This window comes from Agrilus planipennis, unplaced genomic scaffold, assembly GCF_000699045.2.
Source record: "Agrilus planipennis isolate EAB-ADULT unplaced genomic scaffold, Apla_2.0 scaffold80, whole genome shotgun sequence".
In the NCBI taxonomy this organism is placed as follows: Eukaryota; Metazoa; Arthropoda; class Insecta; order Coleoptera; family Buprestidae; genus Agrilus; species Agrilus planipennis.
In genome coordinates this window covers 616,894-639,511 of record NW_020438873.1, presented here as the reverse complement: position 1 = coordinate 639,511, position 22,618 = coordinate 616,894, and the positions used below count along the sequence as shown (strand labels likewise).

General features: G+C 31.7%; 2 protein-coding genes across 4 annotated transcripts in view; one reads left to right on the top strand and one right to left on the bottom strand.

The window, feature by feature from the left end:
- Positions 1-22,618, bottom strand: part of LOC108734760 (influenza virus NS1A-binding protein) — an 81,181-nt gene that overhangs the window by 18,856 nt on the left and 39,707 nt on the right. The window contains exon 1 of one of the 3 annotated variants that reach the window (XM_025979734.1): positions 1,094-1,272. The exons of 1 other annotated variant lie outside the window; for it this stretch is intronic. Coding sequence is in view for 1 of the 2 variants with exons in the window: in XM_025979729.1 (XP_025835514.1) it covers positions 433-562 (130 nt within the window). In the remaining variant the exon portion in view is untranslated. Of the gene's footprint in view, positions 1-432; positions 578-1,093; positions 1,273-22,618 lie in introns of those variants that run through there. One more of the 3 variants, XM_025979729.1, reaches the window with a different exon arrangement.
- The window catches only part of LOC108734809 (tubulointerstitial nephritis antigen-like), a 61,082-nt gene continuing 44,802 nt past the window's right edge, over positions 6,339-22,618 (top strand). Inside the window, exon 1 of the mRNA XM_025979772.1 lies at positions 6,339-6,443. The gene's annotated coding sequence lies outside the window, so the exon portion shown is untranslated. The remainder of the gene's footprint in view (positions 6,444-22,618) is intronic.

Below are 22,618 nucleotides of genomic sequence, written 5' to 3'. Positions count from 1 at the left end.
TTAACTAAATAATTAAAATGAAACTTACTTACGATTTATTTATTTTAAAACCGTTTATATTATTTAACCGAGAGTATAATTTTTTAAATAAAATGTGCATTCAAAAGCTATTTTTATCCAAAAATTGATTAGCTTTAACGAAAACTGTTTTTAAATGCTACAACTCTCTTTATTTTTTACGTTCAAGCAGTTTGTGATAAAAGAACCTATACAATATACATACATAAATTTATAATTACAGACAAACACTTTAATTTTATTTATTGTACAGATTGTATTGTACACATTTGCCGAAGTTTACCGTATACGAGAAACATGACTTCTGCATTCTACCTGTTTGTAGGAATAATTTTAAATGAATATTTGACTATAATAAAATAAATACCTAACGGGTCTGATACCTGGCAGTTTGCATTGTAAACGTTTACTTACCTGTAAAAGAGGTGTAGAAAGAAAGTAGCTGTTCTGTAAGTTTCGGAATCATAAAAAGTACGTAGTACAATTGCAGCAAACCATACAGTTTTTTGGCTGCAAAAGGTCTAAGCCCCCAGTTTAATATCATTAAAAAAAAGAGTTACGTTTCGCATTTTTGTTTTTCTAAATAAGAATAATTGTATGAACAAGCTTTCTGTAAACATATGTGTATAAAAAATTGGTGTTATTGGATTAGAAAATTAAAAAAAAAACTAATTCAACCTGCCTACCTATCTACTCTACTCAAAATTAAAATGATTTTTTTTTCTTATATAGCAAAGTAATATTTAATTATGATTAATAAATTGTTTACTTTAAATATTTACCGAAACCGAAATTAAAAATATTATAACAAAAAGACGCTTTCTAGAGACAACGTGGTTGGCGGATTTTGTTTTTAATCATTAGATAAACCGGCATGGTTCCTTCGATAATGACACCAAAGCAATCAAATATTTAGGATATCCTATTAAAAGTTTACAACCACGTAAAACATAATTTTCCACAAATTATTTTGTTTGCGAAACAACAAAATATAAACCCGTTCAAAGCTTTTATAGCTTAAATTCTTATACATGAAATATACCTTATGCGTACGATAACATATGAATTGTCTTACCTTTTCAAATGAACACGAGAATTATTTAAAAAATCACGAGAATGATTTGACGCACTTTATATGAATTTTTTCGAGCGTCACAACAACGAATTAGCCATTTTAAACTGCCTCAAGTACGCGATTCTAACGAAAATATTTTTTTTCAATGGGATGAATTATCCCCACTAAACTTGAGCAAATTTCTAGAGAGAATAGAAGACTGTAAATACATTTATTGTATTGACTAAATATTTCTCCTGGAGGGACCTCTATTATTTGAAAGTAAAGTTGGAAATTTCAAACATAGACCCAAGGTAGACGACTGCACATATACCAGCTGATAATGGGTTGCCTATAGAACATATCCATTTTAGTTTAATATACAGGGTGAGACTTTTTTAAGATATAGTAAATGCCCTGTTGTTAATATTCCTGATAAGAAATAATAATTTCAGTGCGTTTGCATTATAAATAATTGTTAGATATTATGAAAAAACAAATCATCAGTAAAAATAGCGGACTTCATCATAATTTTTTTTTTATTATACTTATAACTAACAAGTTTAAAGATAAAAAGATTAAAAGAAACCCTTCGGATAAATAATCTCGTACATATTTAAGCCTTATTAAATAGATACAGTGCGGGTTCGTTTATTAGTTTAATAGAAACACTTTTATTAGCTTATTAAAATTAAGTACCAGTAGCATAAGTATATTACTAAAGAAGTTTGAAAATACGAACAAATAAAATCTTTGAATCTTGAACTTTTGTTATCTTACCTTCAAGTTTATGTACAAAATATTAACCACGGACTTTCCGAAGTAATTTCAATGATTAAAAAGCGCGTTTTCATAAAATTCAGTAAAAAAATTGGGAACTCTGTTGCTGGCACAGGATAACACCTTTATCATAATTTACCTACTTTTCAACAATTAAAAGCTTCATTGAATACGGAAAAACCTTGTGAAAAGCGCATTTACAAAGAGACAATTTTTTACCATTCGTCCTTTCTTCACAAGCATTATCCTTGTTTTAATATTTTAACTCTTCATTTTCATATTCTCTTCTTCTAATAAATTTTCTTATAAAGTTAAAAAGTTGTGAAGCGTATTAATTAATAACAAATTTAATTCGATGTTCACGTATTAATCGTATAATTATGAATAGCAGTTATAATTCCAAATTCAAAAATTATTTTATCCAAGAGTAGATGCCCTTTTCAGTAGAACAATCAATAAATTATATTTGCCTTCACAAAGTCCCAATTAAAAACGTTATATTATTTATCCTTGACAACATCGTTCATATGGTGTTTTCCACTTATGTGTAAATAAAAATTTCCTGATTGTATAAACATATTTAAAAGATGGCAATCCTAGTACAAACATAAATAAAAATAATATTTATATGTAAGAATCCAATGTACAGAATTAGAGTTTGAAAATTTCCGTTTTTAATGAATCACCCTGTAGTAGTATTATATAGTATATCTTTCGTAAAGTCAGGACTTATTCGTGACATGGCGCGATTATTCTACAGTGCATTCACCATAACAACTTAGTTCTTAGATTAAATCACGGTGACATAATTTATTTGGAAAATGCAAGCCTTCCAGTAGAGGTAACTAACTGATTTATTATTAGATTCATTCAACTTCGGCGATTGAACTTAGCGATTTGCCGCCAGTTAAACATATTTACCATCAATTACCTATAAATAATCATAACAGTACGTTAAAGCTAATCCGTATTCTCTTTGGTGGAAAGACATTGGTACATAATATACACGGTGTCCCGAAATCAGTTATTTACTTCTTTGGAAACACTACGATAATAAGGAAAATACGGAAAGAATACTTCAAGAAATATTTATTGCCTGAACAATTGTTTCGACTGGCATTATCAAAACTACAATTTTGTACTTTTGATAATGAGTCGAATTATCGAGTCGAATAAATATTTGTTGTCTTACAAAAGTTTCATCGAGAAAAGCCAACGAAAGCTTAAGTATAATTGTACAATATGCTTTTCAGTTAAAAAATTGAAATATGTCCACCAATGGCAAACTTGACAACAGATCAATTTTAATTAACTCCAAAATCTGTGAGGTGTTACGACAGAATGAATAAGAAATGCAATCTTTTCTGCAAGCATTACCTAAGTTTATTAGTAAATGGAAAATTCCGTGGTTAGTTATTTAATTATTTTTGCAGAAATAATGGAATACCTATACGGTATATACAGTAAGATTCATCATCATCATAAGATCTTTACAGATCGTCTTCAATTCGATCGATCGGGCACATAATTGACTTCTTTTTGTTAAAAACCACTCGACCCTATCCTCTTATTTTACATCCCTTACATGCCAATATTTTTCTTCATTTTTATTAATTTTCATACCATTAGCGATGAACACAATCGGTCTTGATCTTGCACTCTTTGTATTGTGCCATGTGCAAAAATACCAACACTAAGGCTGTCTTTATACTAACAAAACCGAGTCTAAGGCAGAAAGATAAGACCAAGACTAAAACCAAAACCCAACGAACAAAAGCAAGACTAAAAGGTCAATTTATGCGTTCAGGAAGGGTTTTTTAACTCTATAAAATATAAAAATAAACTATTGACACTATTTTAATTAAAAGTTATGACAAGCTCCTATGTATGTCAGAGAATTTCAGCATTTAAGACAATTATTGTGTCGGTAAATAGAAAAATTTGTACTTAAAATCCTTGTCTAACTCTCTTCCAAATATTTACTTCTCTAAGATGTTTCTCAAATTCTATAACATTCCTATTGCTCTTTATATGAACTATATATTACTCTTCTATATCTAAATCTCATCCTTACGTCCTTAAGTATTTTTAACATTTCTAGCTCTACGAATCTCTTTTCTGTTGTTTTCCCAATTAATATTGGTAAAGCTATGTGGTCTCATGCGTTTTCCCGTCTTTTTTTTAAGCCCAAATATGGTCATCCCCTAAAATCTCTTCCGTTTTATAATCCATCACTCTCAGTACAATCAATGAAAAGATAAAAGCTAGTTGTTTTAAAATTTTCCGTTTTTTGGTATGAACACAATCTTACTCCGTTTGTGTGCATACATAAAAAAATAAAACTTGAATTGAAATTTTAAAAAAGATCCAAGTAAAACCTTTGGTCCTTGAAATACTGGTGGCAGATTTTCTTTTTGTATGGACCAGTAGTGGACTACATCGCTGCAAATTTTAACTTCCATATTACCGAAGACGCTTTGAGTTTCATGACAAAATCAGTATATTCCGCACCTGGACAGGAAAAGTAAAGAATCTTATGATACTTTTAACCGCTTCTCGGCCAAGAAGTGAAATTTTCATGGGTAGATACGTAAATTAAAAACCATATGTTGATAGAGAAAATAATCGCAAAAGCTCTTCATTTGGACAAAGTCCTGTCCTGATACACCTACTGGCCGCGAAAGCTATCACCAATATTTGTCAGATACTTTTGCATCATTAAATAATAATGTCGCACAATTTTGCATCGAGTGTTATGTTTGAATGTTTGCGGTTTTAAATTTTACTTTGCATATCCGGGTTAAATTAATAATATTCAGAGTGGGCCAGCACATGGGCCAGAACTTGCAATTACACGTTTCCGGCGTCAATGCTTATTTTAACTGTTTGTATTGCAATTTTTTATTTATTTTCGATATTAGCCCCGTTCTGCGATATTGCGGAAATCATTCAAAACCACAATTTCCTAATTAGTTACGTATTACAGAAATACTTAAGCATTCGTTTTATCAATAATATTAACGAGTACAATTATACCTTATTTTACACAAGTTTTTACAGGTTTGTATCATTAAAACACTTTGGTTTAATTATACTACTTGCATTGAAATAAATAATTGTATTTTGTGGCAGTAAAATAGGCACTACTTTTTGTTTGCCGATATAGGCAAATATTCCAGTATCTACTAGCAATGAATAGTAGACATACATTGTAGATATATGTGTGTCTAATTTTTATTAGTAATTAAGTTTTATTTCTTCCTTGAATAAATGAATAAGGTAAAATCAATGCATACATACATATATAGTTACGACTATACACGTTACATAATTAAAGTATATTACTGCAGTAATTGCTTATTTACTGTCTTCGTGAGTAAAAAGTTCTCCACTATAGAGGGTGAATGAAACTGATGTATGCGTATTAAATTTTTTATTCATAAGTAAAACTTTGAATTGTCTCGATATTTAATGGTGAAAATTCATATTTAAATATACGAATAAAGAAACAATTGATTATTTTCACAAATCTTTTATTTATTTTTCGTCACAACTTTGAGTTCCTCAGACTAATTGAGTATTTATCTACCTTTACTGAGCTACATCCTAGAATGAGTGGAGGTGGATGAGAGTCGATATTCAACTCTGACAACATATTTTCCTTTTTTGTTTAAAAAAAGACCCGCACAGTAGGTACAAAAATGTTTATGAAAAACAAAGTGGAAAAGTTAATTTTTCAAATTATCGAAATATATCTTGTAAAAGTACAGTAAAAGTTTATTACTGAAAATTGTGAAAGATGACATGTTAAAGGGTCCTTTTTAAAAACAAGACTACTCAAATTTTAGTCTCTTTTCTTTAGGTTCTTTTTTCCACTATTGGCATTTCATCGTAAATGAAATTTTAGCCATACTATCTCAATCTTAATCTCATTTGGAATTAGTTCGGGCATTTAATGTTTTAATGAATTATTAAAAAAAAATAAGTCCATCCAACGAGAATAAAAGAAACGATCAAACTGTGTTTTATTTTTAAGCTTTAAAAACACAACCTACTTCATGGATTCGTCTTTCTACACAATAATTTTTCCATTACCTAAAATAACTATTTGCAAAATTGAAAGCAAATTCTTCTGTACTCGTTTGTTACTACCTACACACTGCTAATTTTAATGATAGAAAACGACTAAGGAAAATCCTTCAATAAATCATCAAATAGGACCTAAAGAATTTTTATTTTCAACAATAAAGAGAACTGATCCTGTTTTAATAAAGGCAGAAGTAGCAATTAAATCGCATAATAGCTCGTTGAGTGTAAATAAACAATCATATGTATAAATAGCTCGGGAAAGCACGGAGTAAGATAAAAGCTTTCCCAGTTATTTTTATCAACCGTAATATAAGAAGTACCTACATATAGTACATATGTGTATCCAACCTCATCGAACGAGAAGCAAATCGCATACCTTCAGAACTTCGCGACTTTCGATTATAAATCAGTAGTTGATTGTAGTTGGCTGTGACAGCGCTTTTCATAAGACTGGAAGTTTTCAAACATACCTACCTACCCATAACTACCAGGAAACAAAGCAGTAAGTCTATTCATTTTCTTTTTNTTAAAAATTGTTTTGTGAGATAATTAAGAATGGTATAATTGATCATATTTATCAATGTATGACCATTTATATTTTCCATAAACAGACTGTAGAAAATGAAACCTGCCTGTAGATAAAGAAACAAGACTACAGCTCCAAATTGTAACAAATATTCAAATTGCAGCAGTGCATAGTATTGTGTTACGGTTAAAGTGCATGTCATTTTTATATGATTATTTGTTATTATGGAATGTAATGTGCAAATGTGTTTATTCATTGAATACCTAATAGTAGTTATGTATGTAGATTACATAAAGCAGAAGTGCCGCGATGTTGAATTTTATGCTTCCCGTGCAATTTAAAAATAACTTTCTGTTACTTACGAAGTGACTGAAAATTTCATGAGAAACCTATATGCATACATAAGGATACGCCATACAATACCTACGTTAGTAATCATTTTTGGTTACGCTCAAGTATAACTAGCTAATAAGATACATAATCTACCGACACAAACTAAAATCGAATGTGATTCAACATTCAAGGAGTTTTGGGACTCATAGTGTGAAAAAGCTTAGTTTTGAAAAGTAAGCAATTATTATTGTAACTGTACATTTGATTTGGTGAAGCTGTTAAAAACTAGCAGTGAAACAGTAGGTTCTAAATATTCAATATCCAATTAAAATGGGCAAAATATAACCATTTATTTTTAAGATAGTCAAAAATTATAAACTCTTAAAAATGCTAAAAAATATTTCTAATACAGGATAAATAAATTTCACTCGTCTATACACAGCTGTTATCGAAATCAATTACTATCCAAAATGTTTTTTATTTGAAATTTAATATTTCGCGATTATTTTGTTTCACTGCTAATTCTTAACAGCTTCACCAAAACAAACTTAGAAGATGTGTCTCGTACAATTAGTTACTTACTATTTCTTATATATTTTACCGGAAATGTATGAAATCTAGGAATTGTATGCAATTCCTAGGAAATGTATACAACTCCGAGGCTATTTAGGAAATCTATAAAATATTGTTTCAAAGATTTTTTAATACACACATATCCTGGGAAATGTATCTATACATTTACTAGAAATTTTATGATATTCCCATAATGTACTACGAAATGTATATAACTAATGCTTTCTGTGAATAAAATGAATAAAACACGTTAGTAAACTGAGAATCAGCATTATCTGCGTTTACGTGGTTTTAGTGCGATCGCCTGATGTATATGCAATGGTGACGTTATTGTATGGTTATGAGGTAGATTTATGACAGATTGGAGTTTCTTTAATGCCCCTGCCCGCCGGAAGCGGGCTGACATGTTGGAATAATGTCTTCAAAAAGTGTGCTTCGATATGATCTCCACGCGTATATATATGAAAATGATCAACATTATCATCTGTACAACATACTAAAAATTCAAGATCATCGTGTTTGTTGAAACAAAGATAACCTCGTCACATTATTCTAACATCTGCTCGCCTCCGGCGGGCAGGGCCATTAATAATTCTTCAGTCTGTTTTTAATCTCCCTAATCAAAAAAAAGACGTCACCAATAGATATAGGTACATCTCCAAACAGCCTATCGTATTACTGCGTATTTAGTATTACTTGTAATACATTTCCGATTGCTATTTAGGAAATGTATAGATTTCCTAGGAAATGTGTCGAATATAATTTATTTCACACATTTCCGGACTATTTTAAAAATTACATACATTTCTTAGGAATTGTATACAATGACGGATTTTATACATTTCCGTTAACATATATATAACTAACGTTTTTCATAGTGGCACTCTCGAAACTTAATGATTTATTGTTAGACACCATTTGGAGAATATTGTGGTATAAAGCACTTCAACAATATACCCCTGGCACCTCGACTACTTTTGTTAAATTTATTGTGCTGCAGATCATTTATTATAGTTTATTACGTTACACGTTAGTTATCAAAATCCAATTTAGTATTTTTATGGTTCCATACTTGTAGGATCTAGAACAATTTTATTATCCTTTCTATCTACCAGTTAAGACCTTTTTTCTTAGGAGCCGCATTCAGTTGAAATTAATAGTAAACATTAACGTTGAAAGCCTCATAGCTCATCTTCCTAACTGAATGCAATAAAAAGATACGACCTTTCAAAGTTATGGACTAATTCTAGGTATGCGGAATTATTCTACTTATAATTAAGCTATCAGAATCAATAGTGATTGGTTTATTAACGCTTTTCCTGCAGGGTGAGTATAATTAACGTCGAGGGCACTTTGGGTGGGTGATCGGGACACACTTATCACTAAATATACTTAACACCAGCGTAAATCATACCTAGTTTAGCTTATCTATTGTTGGAACGATCAAAACTGACCAAGTGCGCAATAATCGGCGTACCGTAGTCGTTTGCTGCGTTTTGAGCACGCTCTTGTTAAGTTATGAAATACTTCATGAGTAGTATAGGCAATGTGAAAAGGGCTAACCGAATAATAGAAAGCGGTGCAGCGGTTAGAGGTTGCTTAGGTACGCAAAATATCAGAAGCGGCTTTATAATGCTTGATTGGAATTATATTTTTAAACAAGCGTTTTGCTTTTCTAAATTTCTGAGAATGCTTAAATGCTTAACTTTCTTTGAAGTCCGATCTGGCAACATGCTCATCTGTCCGCATCTCTTGCTGTTATGCATTAATTGGTGTGATGTTATTCCTTTTTCTTTATTAGTGTCCGCTGCAATTCTTACCTGACATCTCTTTTCTATATTTACGATATTGCCTACAACGTCTGTCGTGAGTAAAAGTAGGCGTTTTATCAGCAACCGGTCTAGTCAAGTTAGTTAGTTGAAAGAAAAATGTAAATGTGACAGTTTTATTGCGGACTATGCCAATTTTGAATGTTCCAACTATACATATAGTAGGCAGGTATTGTATTAGCCTTATACTAGTATATTTACTATATACTAACGTACTTGTATTATTTATTATATTACAAAATCAACAGAAAACTTTTATAGAAATAACAGGCAGGTACTTAGACCTCCTGTATCCCAGACGTTCTGTTATAAATATACATATACATATTAATTTACATGTAACAAACTTGTAGAGTATGTTTATGTTTGTATAATACCAGTTGCGTATGCAAGAGCTAGATGGTATTATCCAATTGGAATTGCCAAGGTGGATTTTTATAGCTTGTCTCCGAGGTAATAATAATACAACAATAATAAACAAAACTCTTGTTCATATGTTAAAAATATAAATAAAAAACGATTGTTGTGTTATTAGTGTCCAAGCCAATAATCGTTTATCAAAAGTTTTCGTCAGTGTTTCCGGTGTGTCGATCGTTCAATTTGTACATGTCTGTCTGTAAGGCTAGGTGACGTACGTAGATTGGTTCATTCATTCCCGGTAGTCTGCGATTTATTTACGTCCCTTAAGCAATTTTCGTGTCATCGATAAATTTTTGAATATTATCTCATTGTCGAGATAGTTTAATACATATTCAAATTGTTTACGCGATATTTCCATGAAATCTTACGAGACATGAATAGAAGCTTGGCAGGAGTGATCTAGGCTACCTTTTTCAATTAGTTATTTGCTATAACAATTGTATTTATTATTGTCGGCCGAAATCGTAAGTGATAGGCAGTAGATAACAAGATTGGTAAGAGATAAAACGAACCTACAAAATAAAAGTAAAACCTATAGGGTTGTTCGGAAAGTCATTTCGTTTTTTCCCGACAGAGGATTTAATTGTATTCTTTTGCACCCAACTTCACATTTAAGCCGTATAATTTTTATATGCTTTGAGAGCTCATATAGCAAGGCTTGTGTGTGAAAAATTCCAATTAATTTTACGCAGTAGTTTTTNCAATATTTTCGTTACTTACAGAGTAATAATAATCAACATTTCTTCCAATCAAAGTTATTTGGTGAAACGATTGTTTTGGACAACAGAAACAGTTTTTTGAAAAGAGTAAGACGCCATAAGTTATTGTACCTGGACGAAGATTTAATGTGGCTTAATCAATGACCTTCTATTCTGAAGATAAGCAATTATGGGCTGAAAGTTTATTTAATTAAAATATATAATTGAACACCAACGTTTCGCCTTTCAGAGTACAATGAAGAAGCCTTTTCTCCTAAATGCGAAACTTTGGTGTTCGACTATATATTTTAATTAAATAAACTGAAAACAGAAACAGAAAATGAACAAAAACCTTCACCCCATAATTGCTTGTCTTATTTATCATTATATATCACTATGTTCAATTTCCACTTTTTAGATTTTTAGAAGGGACTGTTCAGGTATCATGACTGTAGTTTCAATATGAAGATTTAACGACCTTTTTGTTGAGCATTATTCATATTCATCCAAGGACATACATAACAGATACGATTATGAATGCGAAATTTATACAATGCAAGGAAGGTAAAATCTTACGGCACAAGAAAAGTATGTATGGCGAAGCTGATGCAGCAGTATTAATGTACTAGTTGTTCAGTATACATACCTACAATATATGTGTAATGAACTTTGAACATCTGGATATTTATTTGTTTAAATAATATGTAACTTTCTTCCCTTTATCTCACGTTGTCAAAGCCAACACCACAGCAGTATTCAATAGATCGCTTCTGAATTATTTTCGGAACACAACGAAAATTACCTGATATATTAAATATCGTAGATTTCGATAAAGGAATATTATACCACTCGGTGTTTCCTAGTTTTGATTGTCGCCAGCGATGGCCTCTATTAGTGTTATCCTCTTGTCTTTTCTTAATACTATATATCAACTCTTTCAGTTCATTCTCAAACCTAAATCGTATTAAAAAAGTTTTAAAACAAAACTTCTGTTTCTGGTAAAACTTTGGAATTAAAATTGAAAAAATTAAAATATCAAATCTATTCCATCCATTAAATATTCATAATTATTTTCAGCTGATTTCTAGAATTTATGTAGTTCCTACTACATAGAAAGTGATGATAACGCATCATCAGTTGATCTACTGTAACGCAATGGTGAACCTGACGAAATTCTTACAATTGTGAAATGCAAATAAAAAATGATAAATAATATATGCTTTCCATGATAATATTATGCCTGCGTCTTTAAATTGGACTAGAATAAAATTTTGGTTGTGTTATATAAACATACCGCACGACCTCAAATGCTTAACAAATAAATGTTTTTTATACGTTCTAAATACTATTTAAATTTTAAAATAAAAGATAACGTGCACCTTACAATGTTTACATCGTATATATGTTCATTTCCAGCCATTTTGACATTAACTTCGCCACTAATTTTATACTGATCAATAATGATATACGATTTGTTTAATTGATTATACTTAAGTATGTAGGAGAAAAAATTAACTGATGTGTCACAGATCCCAGAGGCATTAAAATATTTCCCACTTTTCATATAGAAAGTACAGTCATCGCAAGTCGATAATCAAGCAAAAACACCAATGCTGAATATGTACTGAAAATTTACAACATCCATAAAACCACCTTTTATTAAAGGTTCATGTATTGTCTGCAAATAACACTAATTTTCTTAGAACAGTTATGACTGAAGGATATTATAGTTCAGTGAATTCAATTCTAGGTCACCGAAGTTATAAACTAACTAAAATCAAAATTGTATATTACGTTTTACTTCATTGAGTACTAACTGTAGGTAATATATGAGTAAAATATATCTCTAACATGTAAAAATAGAGAACTATTGGCTCTTGTAAATTTATTTATCGCTAAAAGCGCAAACAGGATTTTGAAAATTTCTAACGTTCCTGTTATTGTTCTCTTGGAAACATGCATACATACGGCCTTTTCACTACAAAACAAAAGCCTTCAAGGAACGAAGGACGATTAATTTACAACAGAATACGAGAAGGAACTAAATATTTTAACATTTAGCATTACATACATTAGGTGTTTTTTGAAGTGAAACTTCTTTACGCATGGTAGAGTATGTTCGTTTCATACGAGTTGCTATGTAACGAAATCATGCAACGGATGTATCCCTTCTACTCGGTCACGTAGTCGAGTTCGTAGTGGGGATCGCTTGAGCCGTGAGCGCGCTTCAATGCAACGTTCGTTACAGGCAACTCCGGCATGTATAGGGTAAAATTAAAACTCATAGTGTACAAATAATACCATTAAACCAATTCCTTAACCCCTATCCCGGTATGTTTGTGTGTTTGAAGAAGTTTCATGTCAGTAGCGTGTTGTATAATTACACGTTGTATTTTTCTTAATACTCAGTGTTTTTTTACAATTAAAAGTAGTACGAACAGTAACGGAATATTGTTCTTAAATGGTCGATGAGATCTGTGTCAATACACCTACACATACGGTGTTGGGTAGAGGTTGCCTGTGAAGAAACTGTAAGGTCTAGGTCTTGAACTGCGTATCAGTAGTGTATATCGATTAACTGTAATGGTTGTATTTGCTACATCATCTTGTATGGAGGTAACTCACCTCGTAAACAGTGCACTTTATTAGTGAATTGATAGATCGAACCGAGTACGAAGATGCGGAGGTTGCCTTTCTAGATACAGGGTGCACCTTTGGCGAAAGCATAAATATTAAATAATACGGAAATCATATTAAGCCAGTTTATTTTAATAAGATTATAACCACAATAATTCTCTTCTTTGTAGGGTTGTAAAATATATCGGCATTCCCACTCGCCAATGCGGATAAATAACTCTATTATGCCTTTCACATTTGCGATGATGGGAAAGCAACCTTTTATACCGCTCATTTACCGATAACAATAACGACCATATAAATAAACAAAAGTATCCAATTTTAAAATTTCCCAGATTTTCATCTCCAAGTTCTTCAGTTAATAAATCTTTCATGTCATCCTCTACCTTGTCACTCTTCATTCTTTTCTGAACATTTTTATCTTATCATGTGTAACAAGTGGGATAGCGCCACCTCCCTCAATTCACAAAATCTATAAACATAATCTATAAACCCGTTCATTTATATCCTTATTCTGAAACTTATCTCTTCATATTCTCTGTCACACTATCGTAATATTCATTTTATTTTTTTTGTATATTTTTCAGCATTTATCTTTGTATTTCTAGCAGAATGTTTATTTTGTTATTATTGCAGTATTTTCAGTGGTATACATTTTACAGCAGAAGGTTTTATTGACCATTGTGTCGAGTTTCACTCTATTATTCATTTCTTCCGTTCGAACACGTATTTACCCTAATAAAACTCGATTGGGTTTTCGCTTGGGTCATGTTTCCCAGAAGTCGAGGCAAACGGCAAAGATGCGTTGCGCGTGTGTTGGCACCAAGTACCGGTTAATGCCCTTCTGGTACTTCCTCTATTTTTCTACCCCTCTGTATCTCTGTCTTCATTTCATAACAAATCAGGATCTTCTACTTTTTCTCCAACCAATCAACCTTTTCCAATTTGAATTTAATTCCACCCCTAAACTATTTCCTGCACTTTTCTATTTTTTCTAATTTCAGGAGTTCAGTCATTTTTTGGGACAATTACAATTTGGCTTTCAGTCTATTCAATCGTTTGCTCTTTCGGTTCGTTTTCTATTTTCATTCATTTCCAATTTTATACAGTCCACTCTTCATAAGTTCAGTTTTTCGTTATCCATTTGTTTTTGTTAAAGTGTTATTAATCCTTAGTTAAGTGTTGTTAATAAATAGTTAAAAACCAAGTGAAGTTTTATATCAACCAAGTTACATTTGCGTAATTGCAAAAAGTGGCCCAAACATAAAAGTCGTCAAACTACGGCGACAACAGTAGTATTTAGTCCCTATAAAAACTATTATAAGTAATAATTTAGTATACCTTCATATTCCTTCATCTATTTAACCCTTCCCTAATTTTGCTAAAAATTTCTTTTTCACCCATATCATTCTATCTCATCTAAGATTTTCCATACAATCTGACCCCGCCTTATGAAGGCGTATCACTCTCTCTCATTTTTTCTATTAAGCATATCTTTGACCATCTACCATTTTCGACGCCTATTTCATCCTTGACGTGTTAGTGTGTTGATATATCTAAACCTCGTCTCTGCCATTTTGTGATATCTTACTTGAACCTTACTCAAACTACTTACTTTACCTCAACCCCACATTTCATTATGCTCAGTGATTTTTTCTGCCAAAGTTCTCTCAGTTTGACCTATATACGAGGGTGGATTGATAAGTTTCCGGCCTGACCAAGAAAAACAAGGTTTTTAAAAATTTTTTTTTTTTANTATACACATAACTCAGTTTTGTTTTTTTTTTACACCTGACTTGACGAAATTCTGAGATCAGATACTTTCCTTCTTCAAGGAAAATCTCGCAAATATCTAATATTAATATAAAATCAACTCAAAAAATAATAGATGTTTAATTAAATTCACCTCTACTGGCCTAGCCAAATTGTTTACGATCTTGCTACGTACCATGCTAAACTTTCTCTAAAAGTTCGTAAACATTCAGATTACTTACGATTCGGCAGACAATCGTGTCAGATTGTATCATACTCTTTTGCATATAACGTATCCATGACCTACCTTCAAAATGATTTATCTATGTGCTCCTGTACTCGTGTAGTGCTTTCAAACAAGACATACTATTATCAAAGTGCTACAGCGTAATAGTTACATTACATATGGTAGGCACAGCCAAATAGTGTCTACTATCTGAATAACATATTTATTTAAGGTATAGAATGACACATTCGTGGGAGAAGACAATTGTTCCTTAATTAATTCCTATGCAATGAGAACAATATTAAAAACAAAATTGTAGACACAAATTTTATACTTACTTACAAATATTGTCCTTTGAGCATATGCTTCTCTGAATTTTATAGACGAGACAAAATATTTGCTCGTGTAAGATAGATACTGTAATTGTGTTCTCGTTAAACAAATTTTGAAATCTTTGTTTGCACGGCTTTGGGAAAAATTTCTCGTAGAAAAGAAAAAATAAAATCACACACTATCTCCTAATAAAACGTCCTTATTAATTATAATTATTAGAAATTTTGACAAGATTTTTAATTTGATAAAGTTGTACCTACGCAAACACTATAAATTATTATTATGTTTAAATTACACGGAGTTCTTTTCTATAAATAGAATTTTGCTCTGTAATTATTAGAGTTAGGATATAGTTCGGTACCAATCAGTCTACTAATTAATTATTAAAAATACCTATTATTAAAAGACATACGAAAAACAAAAATACATTGTACACAAATTTTACATATGTTGTATTTATTTAGCATGTTAAATTTGACCTTAATATATTTTTAGAGCTTTTTCTGTTCACTGCATGGCGCCATATGCTTTTATTGGTACATTCTCCTTGCGACCTACTTTTTAATGCAGTTCGACTTATTTAGGACAATTTTGCGGTTTGCACATATGGCTCCTATTATCATTTTTTAAATTCGGACCAATAAAATAACTAGGCCGGTCTTCGAATTGAGACGTACCAGATCGAAAATTTAGTACGACAAATCTTATGTACATATATACAATCAGCACTTCCTTCTTTTCTTTCGATGGAAGATTAATTCAACAGCACAAATAATCGGGAAATTTTATTACTTCTTAAGAAAATTTAGAGTAAACGGATTATAGTAAGGGAAACAATAACGAAAATTGCTTTTGATATACATTGCAGCTTTCTTATTGCCTATATAAGGGCTTATTTAGGCTTTAGATATATATTTAAGTTTAGTTTGACTGTGCAACTATGATTTTTGAAGTTATTTATTTAACGAGAGTTTTTCTCTGTTTTGATGATTGTTCGTCGTTATGGGGCCAAAAAATAACAGTTTACGCATTATTGTAGGCCCATACAGGGTATGTTCAAAAAGTATCGCGAATTCTGAATATCCGCGGTTTGCGTATATTTGATTTTCGATTTTTTAGGGGCGTTACGTTGGTACTCATGTCTCTCACCTATAACGACAAGTTCTGTCATGTTAAATGTTCAGTTCATTTTTGAAATCTGCTTTGCTTGTCCGTGTTTTGGCTTATTTTCGAATTTTGCCTATTCCAAAAAATAGATCAAAGAATCTGTATCAAATTCTGGGTGAAAAACAAAATTAAGTGCGCTGACGCATTCTGAATGTTGACTGTGGCATATGGTGAAGCTACCTTGGACAGAAGCAACGTTTATCGGTGGTACAAAATGTTCTCGGAGGGCCGACAAGATATGAACGCCAAAGAGCGTGCCGGACACTCGAATACGTCAACAACAGACGAAAACATTCATGAAGAAAAATTCGTACCAAAATTGATCAGTTCGTATTAATATTCCGCCAGGGGATTTTTTTTGCCCTTCCTAAAGGACCCCGCTAGATTTTTACATAAAATGACTCTTTGTCAAACTCTTTGAAACTTTGAATTATGATACTTCTCGATGTGCTGATCAAAGGTCCTTTAAAGTTGCATTCTTCCGTAAGGAATACATTCAAATGAATATATATACATATATATGTTGACGTATTATACCTACGTGTATTGCATATTATGGATGTCATAGTTTCGGACCATGGATGGCAAAGCACCCTGCGAAAGTGTAGTACACCTCAACGTCGTAGTGTACTTATGGGGAAAGTTGGTATACTCAGAGGTATAAACAGACACCAACACAAAATAGAAAACTTGTATGTGAAGAAAAGGTTAGAAGCTTTCGAAATGTGGTGTTATAGGCGAATGATGAGGATATCGTGGATAGAGAAGGTTAGAAATGAAGAGGTATTAGAAGGAATGGGAAAACAGAGGACTCTATGGAAGTCAATAAAAAATAGGCGAGATAGGTTGGTAGGACATCTTCTCAGACATGAAGATCTATTCAGATACATATTAGAGGCAGAAACAGGAGTTATGAGGGGAAGAGGTAGATCTAGATTAGATTACTGTTCGCAAATAGTTAAGGATGTTGGTTGTTTTAGTTTTAGGGAAATGCGAAGATTAGCTCAGGATAGGAAAGAGTGGAGGTACGTGTCTAATCAGTCTTAGGACTGATGACCTTATGGTAATGATGATGATGATGTGAACCTATCAATGTTTCGTCACAACTACAGCTTTAATTTTCATGTGTAGTATAAACTATACTTTCTGAGTTAGTATCTGATTACACCTCTAAGTACACCAACTTATCCCATTTAGCGACCATCTAGCTTTTGTCACTTCATTCGTGTTGTCTTTTCCTAACGTAATATTATGATTAAAAGCAGGCAATCAAAAGCATTTTTCGGTTCCCGCAATATTACTTGTTTGCCAACTTCTACTCTAATAAGACTTTCAAATCACCGCATTATGTGTATTTACCACACCCATTAAAACATCAGATGGAATTTATGTAGATATAGTAAGAAAAACCGTTCGGACAAATGTTGACACGGTTTTATTTCAAAAGAATAAAAAACAAAAAGTAGTGATCAAATATGTAAAAATTGTATAAATATGGTATACCTACGTATTTATTATTCACATAAACAGTGTATGTAATATATGTGACATTTTATTCATGACATAATTTGCATGCACAGATACATTCTTACATTTTTCGGTCACTACGGTATACAATAATATGAGTAAGCTACACTGCTAATTAAAATAATTCTGGCATTGACATTGATTAATCCGACCGATGAAGCAGGTGCCCTTGGTTCGGATGGAATTTCACCATTTTATTGATTTAGTTTCCTTATTCATGCAAAAAATAAATCGTCAGAGAAACATACTTGATGTTTAAAACCTTCTATTAACAGTTAAACGTTATTCGTTTACAAGGTAAAAAATGACGATTATAAAATAGTTAAAACCAAGGAAGTAATTTAAGTTCGCTATATAAAGTAACAAAATATGTACTTTTGGAATTGTTGTGTTAATTCCGGATGCAATTTTATATTTATACAATGAAAAACAATGAAAATTTTTACAAAACTAATGCTGAAGCAGTGCGTATGTATATTACAAATATGGTGCATCTAGTATGAATAAATAAATACCTAAGCAGAAACTCATCCTTGATTACCACAACAGGATTCAAGCAAATTTAGGATTTTGGCTCTAATGATTAGAGTCAGCCAAGTACACGGTTTGGATTTGGGACCCAGCGAGTCCGGTACATTTGTTAAAGATTAGGCCAGGTAACAGGTAATAATTCTTAGTTTAAGTTGAATCGTATATCTCATTAGAAGCTTCTCAAAGTATTTTCTTTCCAACGCAGTACATTTGTAGCAACGCAGTTTTGAATAATCCAAGAATAAAAATTAGTGTCTTTTTTAAAGCTGAAGCAGTTAAACATTAAAAGCGGATTTTGGATATTGAGTTCAGTCAAAATAAACAACCAGAGTTATTACGCCTTTTTTATTGATCGTTAAGACATTTATAAACAAATGAAATTTGAAGACAGTCGCGACCAGACTTCTTATACAGGTACTACTCGAGGCCAAACATTACAAACGTTTTTTGCTTTTTGCAATACCGCCGTTTTAGATTTTATAGTCGATATTAAAAAAAAAAAAAAAGGCAATAAAGGCAGTAACTACAGAACGGCACTTCATCATGAGTTAAACAATAATATAGATAGTAAATAAACATAAACGCATTATTGCTTGCTTTTACAACATAAGTGCAATGTTACTTCACACTTACAAAAGAGAATCATTCACAAATAATAAATAATACTCCTAATTAGATACTACAGTTAATATACCATCAAAATGGGATCTCTTGCCACTTACAAGTTGTAGTTTCGAGTTGTAATATAAGTATTAGTATTTTCATGAAGTGAAAAGGTTATTACCGGATCGTTATGTTTATATACACATAAGTAAAGAAAGTACGTAATAAACGACATATTAAGTTCGACTGATATGTTATTAGAGGCACTTGAATCGTCCATTGATATGAAACGAAATATATCAGTGTATTAGAAACAAATTATGTTACACAAGGCTGATTGGGTTTCACGGAAAATCACATCGTAAACCTACTGTTCCCATTTAATTGATAATAAACACAAAATGTAGCAGATGGTCAGTCTTGAACTTTGACTTTCAAAGACACAAGACTATAATCAAAATCAGGGGCTTCTATTCTTCTCAAACTTTCAAATATTAACTTATAAATAATGGTATCAACATGAAAATCTTGATAATGAAGAACAAACAGAGACAAATGTTAGTAGGATTTGACGTCCTGAAGATTTTGTTACGTTTTATTTATTATCAGTAGAGACACTAAAACCTATCGTTTGCACCAAAATGCAAAACGTTGGTGACAGTGACGTAATTAGCTTTAATGACGTTCGCAGTGGACTTTGAAGGGTCGCCTTATTCTTATTCCAAGAAGTACTAAAATGGTAAAAATTAGCCGAACTCCTGCTTGGACAGAGGACAGCTGTCGCTCCTGAGTGACGGTAATATGCTGACGCGCCACCCGAATCATTTTCTGACATCAAATTTTGAAAGACATTTTCACAGTATTGAAAAAAAATTAAATCTATACGTAAATGTTCGCCTTCAATAAAAAGAAGTCACTTCTATGCACGCGAATGGTTAATTTGGAAATTCGAAAATGATTGTTAAAGTTGTATACCTGGAGCATGATCCTGTATAGGCGCGAAACATGGCCGGTGGGCGCTGCGGAAAAGAAGCGTTCGAAATGTGGTGTTATAGGCGGATGATGAGGATATCGTGGATAGAGAAGGTTAGAAATGAAGAGGTATTAGAAAGAATAGAAAAACAGAGGACTCTATGGAAGTCAATAAGGAATAGGCAAGATAAGTTACTAGGACACCTTTTCAGGCATAAAGGTCTAGTCGGAGACACATTAAGGGCAGAAACGGAAGTTAGGAGGGGTAGAGGTAGCCCTAGATAGTTTTAGGAAAATGTGACGATTAGCTCAGGATAGGAAAGAGTGGAGGTGCGTGTCCAACCAGTCTTAAGACTGGCGATCTTATGATGACGTAAGTGTTCAGTTTCTTTTTTTTTTCTCAGGATAGGAAAGAGTGGAGGTGCGTGTCCAACCAGTCTTAAGACTGGCGATCTTATGATGACGTAAGTGTTCAGTTTCTTTTTTTTTTACTGCAGATATTGTCAATTCATTTTGCTTTTGGTGATGGAAAAATAATTCTTCAATTATTTAAGCATCGTCCAAGAGTGCCATAAGTATTGTCCGTGCCTCCAAGCTTCAAATCAAATATTTTGATGAAATCGTGCACCCAAATTTAAGATGTGTGAAATTCACGAAATGTCTATTTTTAAGGATTAAGGAAAAAAGGATGAAATGAAGCTTCCAGTTATACTAACAGTGTGGTGAGCGGTAAAAATTCCGCAGTACACTGCAATAGTGATCAAACACCTATCTACGGTGATGGAGATTTTTGAATTGGATATAATTAGGAAATGATTATAGGTATTATGAACGGTCACGAATAGTTTGTCAAAGATTTCTTAATTGTTTGAATATCAACTAGCTTTAAATTAATTGATACCAAGTCAAGTAGCAACGATGGAAAGCCAAATGTTAAATCTAATTTCCGTAAAGGTTGATTTTCAAGTCAAGTTTAGTCATTTGTAAATATTTCAAGCTAGGCGTCTACAATCTAAGATCATTCATCCAACATTTGAGAGTTTCTGGCAGAACTGTACCTATCTTTTAGTTAATCATGTGATTCGAGGTCAGATTAACATTTTCTCTTTTTTAATTAATTTTGTAGTCAAACACAATTACTAAACGCTTTAATATTTATAGTTACTCAAATAGCTAGCTACGTAATGTGAAACAAATGATGAGGACAAACTTGGCAATAATATCANTTAGTTAATCATGTGATTCGAGGTCAGATTAACATTTTCTCTTTTTTAATTAATTTTGTAGTCAAACACAATTACTAAACGCTTTAATATTTATAGTTACTCAAATAGCTAGCTACGTAATGTGAAACAAATGATGAGGACAAACTTGGCAATAATATCAGACTACGGTCTGTCGCAACTCAAGACTGCTTGCATCTTTTTAACGAGGTTGCAATCAAAATAAATCAATGGTTATTGTATAATTTAATTTTTAACTTTAACAAAAAAAGAATTTAACATATTTAACTTTTTTACAATTTTTTTTTAGGAAACGTAGAAATCGCAGGTTTAGGCTTTGATATTAAAATTATGTAAGGGTATTTTAGAGTTCTTAAAATTCACATTTTCATCTAGTAATTACATATTGTTAGTTCAGTTACATATGTACATTCCTATGCCATACTGAAAGCCAAGAGTTAAAAAATTACGGTAATTGAAATTTAATCGCGGTGATTGCACATTGCACTTGCATCAGTATCTATTTCACCACTAGCACTACTTGACTCATATAAATATTGTTATTTTTTTAGTAACAACGATAAATAAATATTATCATATATGTAACTATTAAGTAGTATAATGAGATATGTTGTCCTATTGTTAGTTCTTAGTATTTGGTTCTTTACTGTCTTTTATTCTAAAAGAGGGTAGTTAGGAAAAAAATTATCGGCCAGTAAAATAATACAGTAAGAAGAATTCGTGACGGACAGTGTCGGACATCTTCACAATTAGCAATTTGTATAGTTATAGTTTATTAAAAGAATATTTTATCATATCACAATTATAGCTAGTTCATAAGCAATTCCACTGTGTATTTGTCATTTTTTTCGATTATCTGCAAACAAATATCATTCAACCAACAAAGTTGTAACTGTTAAGGAAACATCTATCCTCAGGAAACTACTTATGATGGTAAAAACTGCGAATGAATAATTCTCAAAGTACAACCGCCTAATAACCCAATATTTAATTTAGTCCAGGCAAATCAGCTGAGAATTTTGGATAATACCAAATTGTTTCGCAAAAATTGTAAGAAATTAGGTATATAATTATAAACCTGTGCATTTTTCATTACCTAACGTTTCCAGTAATATATTTTATTGGTTTTTTAAAACATCTTCTTTTTATAAAACTGTTACAAATTAAAAAGCCTTTAACTTAACACTAATAAAAGTATCTTACCTAAAACTGGAGTTCATCGATCAAAAACAATGTTAAATAATGGAAAACTATAACTTTAATGATTGGATGTGTTAGAAGTACAATTCCTATTTATATTCTCTGT